The sequence below is a fragment of the Atta cephalotes genome (genome assembly GCF_000143395.1).
Source record: "Atta cephalotes unplaced genomic scaffold scaffold00050, whole genome shotgun sequence".
In the NCBI taxonomy this organism is placed as follows: Eukaryota; Metazoa; Arthropoda; class Insecta; order Hymenoptera; family Formicidae; genus Atta; species Atta cephalotes.
In genome coordinates this window covers 421667-432268 of record NW_012130114.1, presented here as the reverse complement: position 1 = coordinate 432268, position 10602 = coordinate 421667, and the positions used below count along the sequence as shown (strand labels likewise).

Here is a 10602-nt window from a genome sequence, read left to right as displayed (position 1 = left end):
TAACTATAATTATATTGTATTTATCGAATTTCATTAATGATACAAGAAGAGAAAGGAAAAGTCACAAAAAAATTACATAATAAGGACTAATCATAGGAACGAGAACAGAAGGAGATACTTGTTCCGTTGATTCCGTCGATTTTGAAAATATTTTTCGAAAATTTAATAAGAAATTATTTGAACCAATGAATTATTTGCTCTCTTCAGTGAGCTAGTTTAATTTCGGAGAAAAATAAAATAATAATGATAATAATAAGAGACTTACAAATTTCTGCTGTTGGAATGTTTATACCAGGTGTCGAGAACCGAAAAGCTAATGATGTTCATCCGATTGCAAAAATCACGCACAGATCCTAATTACGTAAGCGCGAGTTTGAAATTTTATCATTCTTGATCTTGTTCTTCATTCTTTATTCTCTTGTTCTCTTCGTTCTCTTGTTCTTCGTGCTCCTTTTTCTCTATTTGTGTCTCGCATTGCGGTTTGTATAGGCAATTTTTTGGAAGTGGTTCTTTGGTAGGATCTAATCAGAAAATCGAGGAATCAAGTTCATGGGATTCTTTCTTTCTTGATATGATAACAAATTTTAACTAGTCATTAGATAGTTGCCCTTAAATTAGTTCCACTCGCACTGTAAGTTTTACTTCTATTTAGTTTTCTTCTAGTTAGTTTTACTTCTTATTGATGAGTTTCGTTGTAGGGGGAGAATATGTGTGGGTTGTCGATTTCTTTTTTTATCATCAATTATAAATGGGAAAAATCACCTGCATTTTATCAAACTGCTCTTAAGCGATGAGCAAATATTCCTGGATTTAGTTAATCGAAAGTCGCAGTTTGTGTTGATTTTTCCCAATATCGGAAAATGTCATTATTAAATTTATGATCCTGTTTTGAGCCTACACTATCATTGGACCCGCGTGATATCAGTGTGAGATGATTAAACATTTCATCTTCTCTTTTGTCCGCGATATCGCGGAGATTGTTTCGTGGTCCGGTTTAGCATCTTGTTACCACCGCGATTTGATAATGATTATTTGATGATTATTTGATAATGATTTTCTTTTCTACGATGCTCGAAAAAAGGAAATTTAATGCGTTAATGCTATAAGAAATTTTTTATTGCGGATTACTTGATTCTAAATAAATATAATTTTTCGGTTGGAAACTTCCTTCGGATTTGTATTATCGATTGTATTTGTTCGTTCCTTACTTTATTGATCAAACGTTCGCGAGATGAAGAAATTGTGGAGTCCACTGAATGTAACACTCTGTAGTTGTTATGTTATTTGTTTATTTTGTAATGCACAAACAAAATAAATTAAATTAAATTAAATCATTTCTTGTTAATTAACAATTTATTCATAAAAAATAAAATAGATTCTATATTTTTTAAAATTACATATTGTGTGATTAAAAAGTATTCGAAGTTTATTTTTTAAAAATTACGGAAAACTATACATCAAATCCGTTTGCTTTACTAAGTTGATGACACATGTTCTTCACATTTGATAAAAAAATCGTGGCGTTCCTTCAAATCGTTTGAGAATGACAGTTATTTATGTCAGTGAAGATTTATGTGCGCTGCGATTTCTACGATGTCGAAAAATATCGAGCAAAGAAATACACTATATCAAAAAGATGTGTATTAATTATAGAAAATATATCATCTGAAAAATAAGCAAAAATTGAAATTGTATTGTTTGGATGCTCAAAAAATATTCGTACAGTCGAGAAAAGTTTTTAAAATCAGGAATACATGCGAAGCTTATTTGTTTATGTTAGATCAGAATGTATTCATTGTATAAAATTGTTAATTAAAATTTAATTAATTAAAAGTTAATTAAATTTATTTCTATAAATAACACTATTTTTATAAAAAATTTCTTTGTACGAATACTTTTTATTCTCACTGTTGTCAAGATCATAACTCTAAGTGACCTACAAATATAGAGGGCGATCACTGTTCGTTCAAAAATTATTAATAAATAAATTTAAAAAATATTGTTTTATTTCTGCTATATACTAACGGAATACGACTTTCCACGCGAAGAAACATCTACTCCATCACTCCTCCTCCCCCCTCTTAGGAGAAAATCAGTCGCCCCTTGGCTGGGGAGAGGGGCTCATTTTGCGTCGAAAGTTGAATGCTCTTAAACAAAGGGGGGAGAGGAACTTCGTTTCGCGTGGAAAGCGTTCCTAGACAGGGGGAAATAAGGTGAACTTTCCTTCATATGAAAAATCGAATGCTCCTAGAAGGATATGGAATATTTTTTAATATGTATATAGTAGAAATAAGACAATATTTTTTAACTTTTGTTAATAACTTTTGAACGAATAGTTATTGCCACCTTAAAGCTTTTGAAAGTTACTTAAGATCATGACCTTGACAACATTGTCGGGATCAAGAAAACCGGCGTGATATCTGTTAAACCAAATAATTACCAAATTCTTTCTATTATAAAAATAGTGAAGCGTGCTATGATACCGGTTAAGATGAACAAATGGAATCTACCGGAAGTAGATAAGACTACGATGATGACCTCGGTACCAGGTGTATTCTGTGGAGGTGACCTTGCGGGTGTTTCCCAGACTACTGTGGAATCCGTGAATGATGGAAAGACTGCTGCATGGTACATTCACAAATACATACAGGTGTGTTTGGTACAGATATAATATAATATCTGGAAAATTGTTCTCATAGCTTTATATAAATCGGAATATTTTTCAAAAATACTCAGAAATATTCGGAAAATTTACTCTTCTCTTAGAATTTTTCATCTGAAATATTCTGATATTTTACATCTGAAATATTGATATTTTTTCATTCTATAATTTAAAAAAATATTTTTGATTTTTTTAGATTTTATAACATTTTATCAGGAATTATACTGACAATAAAATTCGGTAAAAGTATCGATTAAGGGACCAAGCTCCAATGATCTTGATCTTGATGTATGTTGTTCAGGCCATGACCTTGAGTGACCTCCAACAAGTTTTAGCCATCGCATGTCCTTCATTACAAAGTTATTAACAAAAAAAGTTTGAAAAAATAACATCTTATTTCGGCTATATATAACATCAGAAACTATTCTAAATTTTATCCATCTATTGCATTCCACCTCCCCTATTGCCTAGTGATTTTCCACGTGAACACAAGTTCATTTTAGCAGAAAATTTGTTTTTAATACGAAGAATTTGTCTGTTTAAAGCAAATTTATTTTAAAATAATGAATTACTGCATGTTTGTAAAGCAGAGAATTTATTTGGAAATAGGATTATTAAAAATTATTTGGAAACACTCACAGGCAAAAAAAATGAGCCACTAAATTTTAGCCATAAATTTTTAATATCTTCAAATAGCAAACTCAATAAAAAATCATCATAGCGAATCGTTTAAAAAAGATTTTAAAGCTTGAAATCTTTATTTTTTAAATCAGTACTTTAAAAAAGTCGTACTGATATTATGAAGTTACACAAACATAAACGAAGATGTATAAAATCTCAAAACTTTTTACGAAGTTCTATGGCATCAATAAAAATTATACACAAATGGGATTTGCAGTTTTCGAAAGAGTGAATCTTTACCTTTAATTTACGTTTTTATAGACTTCTATACAATTTTTTCACTGAGTTATTCAGTAAAGCAAAAACGACCATTTTTGCTTTGACACACGCAATGTCACTACAAGTAGTTTCTCGCCACCTCATTAGGGGGAGGGGAGGGGGAAGTAGAGTGAGAGTTGCTTCGGGTGAAAGTCGTGAGCAGGGGGGGGGGAAATGGGGTGGAAGTAAAAAATTTGATTTTGTATAGCAGAAATGAGACGATTATTTCTTAAAACATCTTTTGTTTCTAACTTTTTAACGAAGCTATGTTTTTTAACGAAGGATGAGCGATGACTAAATCTTGTTAGAGATCATTCAGGGTTATATGATATATGTCACAATATATGTCAAGGTCAATATATGTCAAGGTCAAGTTTGGTTTTCTAATCGATACTTTTTCCTAAACTTCTTATAAACCTTAGGATATTTCATTAACATATAAATAATTTTGAGAAGAGATGTAGATCTTCTGACAAGTACCACTACCCAAATGCCATACGCCGATTTTCTTGAGACTATGCATACATGTAGTACATTGAAAAATATCTAACACGTATTATTTTATATTTGAAAGTTGTTTTAAGGATAGAAAATGCGCCCTTATGAATGTATAGGAGTGAATTCCAGTAGTTGACGAAGTACTCTCGTACGTTTGTTACAGAATGGGGTATACGGTGATTTTCGAAATTGCTGAATCCAAATCTGCATTTTTGAGAATTCAATATGATGGAATCAATATGGCGAATTTGATTTTTTAAAAATGAAAACAGCAAGACATTCTCGCTCTCTGCCAAATTCGAGAATAATCAACGTGGAGAGAAACTATGACGAGAAATTATTCCCTTCTTTAATTTTTTGTTTTTATTTGTTTTTGTTTTTTTTAAATCCAAAAAATAAAAAAACAAAAATTAAAAAAGGAATAGTTTCTCGTCACCTCTACGTTATTCCCGTTCGGGGGGTTCGGCAGAAAGCGAGAATGTCTTGCTTCATTAAAAGAAATCAAATCCGCCATATTGATTCTATCATATTGAATTCTTAAAAATTGAGAGCATCACCGCACAGTCTCAGGGAAATCGGTGCATGACACTTGGATAGTGTTACTTGTAAATTTTTCTAAAAAGTGTTCTAATTCGTATAAATAATGTAAGAAAGTTATAAACTTAGAAATTCTGTGAACAAATTTGAAAAATTGTATGAAAAATCTGTGAAAAATTTTCTCTTCATTAATTGTCATCAACAAAATCTTTATAGATTTCCAATTCTTTATAGATTGTCGTGAAAGTGTAAAATTAGGTAAAATCGTACATATATTCAAGTGACATAATGTTATTTTATATTTTAATTTTTATATTGTGTAGGAATTCTATGACTTTGCGGTACCAGAAATTCCACAATTACCAAAGTTCCACACCGCCGTTGACAATGTTGACCTCAGTGTTGAGATATGTGGAATAAAATTCGAGAATCCTTTCGGTCTTGCTTCTGCACCACCTTGCACCTCCAGCGCAATGATCCGGCGAGCTTTTGAAGCCGGCTGGGCCTTTGCAATCACAAAAACTTTTTCCTTGGACAAGGTCCAATTTCATTTCATAAAGAACTATCGCCGAATCATAATATTTTATTTCCAACATAATATTTTATTTCCAAAATATTTCGTCACAGGATCTCGTCACCAATGTATCGCCGCGCATTGTCAAAGGCACTATGTCTCGTCATCATTATGGACCTGAGCAGGGTAGCTTCTTGAATATCGAGTTGATATCCGAGAAAACCGTCGATTATTGGTGTGGCAGTATCACTGAACTAAAACGAGACTTTCCTACAAAGGTATACAATACTTTTTGCTCAATTATATGGAAGTATATAGAGTTTATGCAAATAATAAAATTAAAATAATTATATAATTAAAATAATTATATATATATATATATATATTCATTATTTAATGTTAAAGGAGAAAGTAATATTATGGCACTCTATTTACATTTCATATAATAATTTGATTAAGGTAATATACTCGCGATAATATCGTCTAAAAGTTTAGTTCTGTTGCGGCACTCGGTGATGATATTTCACTCCCACCAGAAAGAGAAAACTGACAAAAAATAATGAACATGTTTGAGAAAGCACTCTTTTCAACAGTAATTGTTAAGTTATAAATTTAAATATTGATTATTAGTATTTTCGATTTTGCCTGTCCAAGACACACAAGCGGAAAAAAAATGGCTCAGCGGACTAAACATTTGAGTGAGCGCTCGCTATTACTGGTGTGTTCTTTTAAATCATCCAATCAGCATTTTAGATCTGGAAAAATACATCACTAGCAGTGAGCGCTCAACTGTTGAATTCGCTGAATACAGCCAATAAATACAAATAAACGCAAATGCCGATGCTGTCAGATGCCCGCTGGCCTTTCCTTCTACTCCTCATCATTTCCTTCAGTCGCCACTATATGCCAAAGAAAATCGAAATAATGCATTCTTTTCTCTATTTTCCTAACTAAATGATCAAAATTATAATTTTTTTTTACAATATTCGTTTCATGTTTCTTCATCGTTTTTAATATATTGTTGTTAGTTTAGATCATACAAAAATAAACACATTTTCGTGAATTTTGTACAGGCGACACGTATAAAAAGTTGTTAATTGTTTAGATCTCAGTATTGAAACGGTCAATCTCATTTTAATTGCACAAGCATGTCAAAGCCGTTTAGTACAATATATAATTTCAATTTCAAAAAATTCTGACTATTTTTATTTCGCGAGTGAATATCTTAATTTTTTGAAGCATACATTTTTCTTTACATAGAATTCAGTTATTCGAGAAATTTGTTATTCGATAGTTTTCGAGATCATTGATTACGAATTTAACCTCAGATTTTTGAAATTCAAAATGGGGGTTCAAAATGGCCCAAAAAACAAAAAGTTAATAATAAAAACAGCAAACATAAAGTAACCTCCATTTGCAGTACATATACTGCATAAATTGTTCTTAGGCGTCGGTCAGACGCCTTGTGCGTTCGACTTGTGATCTACTGTTATGAATTCGGGTTTGCTGGCGCCCCACATAGAGCTGACTTGCTCCAATAAGACAGGAGGCAGTCTAACTACTTGATTGTTTCGCATTGCGAGTAAGTCAATATCCAATCCTAATCCTAATCTCTATCCTTCCAGAGCATGCGTCTGGACGAGACACAGAAGAATAGGCCTCCTCGTGGTTTCTTGTAGACATGAGGCGCCTCGAAGATTCGAGGCGTGTCGCGGCGAAACTGCTCATCCCTGCAGAAACATTTTGCAGGCGCTACTGAGTTTTCCATCGCCTTTCTTGAGACAGTTTCATTGGATGATGGATGGTAGTCTGTCGCATATACCTTTGTGGGTGAGAGAGTATGTTCGCCCCGTTCTCGGGACGGGACCAACTTACATTAACTGTACAGATTGTTTGCCTTTTGAGTATTCACTTCACTATACTAGATTCGCAATTTTGAATTTTTAAATTTTGACTTCAGATTCATAATGAACGATTTCAAAAACCTCAAAACTTCAAAAACTTCAAAAACCTACTTGACCCCATTTTACAGCCCCAGAACTAATTTTTTTATTTGTATGCCATATTGGATTATTCGTCATTTTGAATTTTTTAATTTTGACTTCAGATTCGTAATCAGCGATCCAAAAAATCTCTCGGATTTCATTTTCGATTCATTTCGATTAATTAGCTATTAATTAATGATAGTTAAAAAGCCTGCTGAGAGCCAACGCCAAGATAGATTAGATTAAGCCAGTTGTAGTTGCAAATTATAATTTATTTTCCAATGCACACATATAAAATAAACTAAAATAACATAAACTAAAATAACGTTTCGATCCGAGTTTTGGGTCCTCCTCAATATTAATGTTGAGTAACGAATGAAATACTGTGTCACATACTAAACGTTATTCTATGAATCATTTGAAATGCATTTCTATCGTTTAATATCAAGAATTGTGCTTAGAACAAGATATCGCTTACATCGAGAATTGTGCATAGAAACGTCATTAGACTTTCTGATTTATTAAATCATGACAATATAATATGTTAATTAATTAAAATGTAACAATATAATAAGTTAAATAATGTCTTGAGTATAAAATTTGGTATGATAATAATGTGCAAAATTGACATGACAGTTTCAGATTGCTACAAATATTGATGTTACATTGTCATGAACAATAGTCGTGAACAATGGTCACAACAATGGTGAACATAATGAGAAAATATATCTAAATAACAACAAACACGCGCTCCTATTAGTCAGCTTTGCTAAAGAGGGGGAATCATCAAGTCTTAGATATTAAATATAGATATTAAATATAAATATTAAAGTATTGTATGTAAGATCTAAAAATTCAGATTCAATAAAGTTAAAGTACGACCGATAACCTAGAATGCCGGTCGAGGCAAAGAACACTATACACCATATTTATTCTGGTGCGCAATAACTGTGTCAGGCTGGCTCGCCAATTGCTGAAAACACTTAGCGGAGGCAAAGAACATTTTACCCCCTTTTCTCGCTACTAATTGTCTAGGATTCGGACTTGGATACTTGCTCAGCGAATCTCGGAGTTCTCGCTTGGGATCGGAATTAGGAACGGAATAGATCTTTTTAATCGCTATTTTTATATCGCGCTGTCAGGTCACGTCGGAATTTCCCGATTTTCTTCGGCATTTTTTCTCAGCGCGCGGCGTCGCAAAAAATCAGTTTTCAATAATAATTGAATCGGTGGTTTCCCAATAAACGAGAATGGATTGAAATAAATTAAAATGGATTCAGATTTTCAGAAATTATTGATTTACGAATGTTAAAATGAATGCTTTTCAATTCTGAATGCATTTTTATTCATTTTTAGGAATTACTTGAAGCATATCTCTATGCTTTTCAATCTAAAAATAATATTAGCTAATTTCTATGCATTGTGAATACTGTTCAATTCAAAATTTTGAATAGGAAATGCAGTTTTTCAATCCAATTGCATCCAATTGAATCTAATTGAATTCAATTGAATCCAATTAAATCTAAAAAAAGTATTCACTATTTAAAATACGCATTCGGATAGAAAAAAATTTCAATCAAATTTTCGTTAATCCATTTTGAGTTGGGCTTGTTCGATGCTTATTCGCTAAAGATTATACTTTAACTTCAAAAAAGATTCCGGCGCACTGCGTTATTGTTACATACGAGTTTCTCCCATAGACTACGCATTCAAGGTATGGCAATAAAGCCCAGATAGAAAAGAATATATTGATTTAAATGCGTTCTTTCTCGTTTCGTGCATGCACTAGAAAGAACACATCTGGATCACAATGTTACGTTCTTTTCTACCTGAGTTTTATTCCCACTTCTAGAATTTCGAAGAATGCTCAGTCTATGTACCAGTTACCGTGGCTGTTTTCCTTTTAGAAGATACAAATCGACACAGTTTAATACACTCGAACACAATTTAAATGGAACGCGATATGTGCAGTGTGTGCAACCAACTTTTAATCTCTAATCTTTTAAAAGATAGTTAAAAATGGTCAAAGAACAAAACAAAATTAGAATTACGAACTAGTTTGCATATACATTTTAATATCATTAAATTCGTCAAAATTGCACTTGACACACTCTGACTCTCCTTCCTAGCAGAGGCAGTGTCGATTGAATTGAACAAAATTGTAAGTGGAAAGCGACGATTTTTCTCTTAAAAGGAAAATAGTCTCAATGATGGATCCAGAAGGGGGGAAGGGGGAGCGGACGAGGCTATCGCTCCCCCAAAGTTCACTAAACAGAAAGTTAGAATTTATTTATATAACAAAATTTGTTTTTAAATAATATCTTATATTATGTTAATGTATATATAAAAATATATCTGGCTAATAAAATGCTAAATACCAAATATGTATAATTTATATTTTATGATCATGATATTGAGATTGAAGGAAAAGTTCTGCGGTATTTTGTTAGCTCAAAATTATACATAAAATATCTTTGTTAAAAATGATCAAAATTTAAATTAAAATAAACGTTTTAAAGCTTGAAATCTCTACTTTCAAATGGTTATTTTTTTGAATTTATGTAAGTTTGTCATTTTATAGAAAACTACAAGTTGAAAAAGATGGAAAATTTTTCTTCTCACTTTGTGGATCTGTAACGTGTCAAAAAAGATCTGAAAAAAAATTTTCGATTATCTATTTCGAAAGTTTAGAGTTTTCCTTACAAAATCGTCTTTTAAAAATGTTTCTTATTTTTTGTTCTTGAGTTATTCGCGAATTAAGTAAAAAGGAGCATTCTAACTTTGATTGTTCATAACTTCATTAAAAATCATCGTACTGCAATTAAAAAAACAGATTCTTAAAGCTGAACGTTGCTTTATCGAATAGCTAGTATCATGCTAATATTTTAAATGTAAAATATATAGAAATTTGAATAAAAAATGTAATATTACCATCTTTATAACCGTTGCGCAATGGAAAAAAAAACAGTAATATCATATTTTTAGCTCAAATGTACATATTGGGTGTACAACTTTGCTTCCGCCGTTTTTTTCCGAAATTCGAGGCTTTATTGTAAAAAACTGGTTATACATTTATTATTCAAAGTATTGTCCATCGCTGGCCACTACTTTGTCCCTTCTTCTTCATCTTTTGGGTAGCGTACGAATCCCGCGTCGAAAAAACTGGTCATCTTTTGAGACTATCCACGAATCGATCCAATTTTTTACTTCTTCATAAGACCGGAAGTGCTGGTCAGCCAGGCCGTGTGCCATTGATCGAAACAAGTGATAGTCAGAGGGAGCAACGTCTGGAGAATATGGCGGGTGGGGTTCCCATTTCAACGTTTCCAAGTATGTCTTGACTACTTTCGCAACATGGAGTCAAGCTGCAAAATCACTTTATCGTGTCTCTCGTTGTATTGCGGCCATTTGTCTTTCAACGCTCGGCTCAAACGCATCAATTGCGTTCGATACCTGTGATTGTTTCA

The 10602-nt window shown here is 32.3% G+C and overlaps 1 protein-coding gene across 1 annotated transcript in view; it reads left to right on the top strand.

Moving 5' to 3' along the window:
- LOC105622942 (dihydropyrimidine dehydrogenase [NADP(+)]) overlaps positions 1 to 10602 on the top strand; it is a 71949-nt gene that overhangs the window by 35201 nt on the left and 26146 nt on the right. Inside the window, exons 7-9 of the mRNA XM_012204350.1 lie at positions 2466 to 2650; positions 4960 to 5175; positions 5264 to 5428. Coding sequence (XP_012059740.1) covers positions 2466 to 2650; positions 4960 to 5175; positions 5264 to 5428 — 566 coding nt within the window. The remainder of the gene's footprint in view (positions 1 to 2465; positions 2651 to 4959; positions 5176 to 5263; positions 5429 to 10602) is intronic.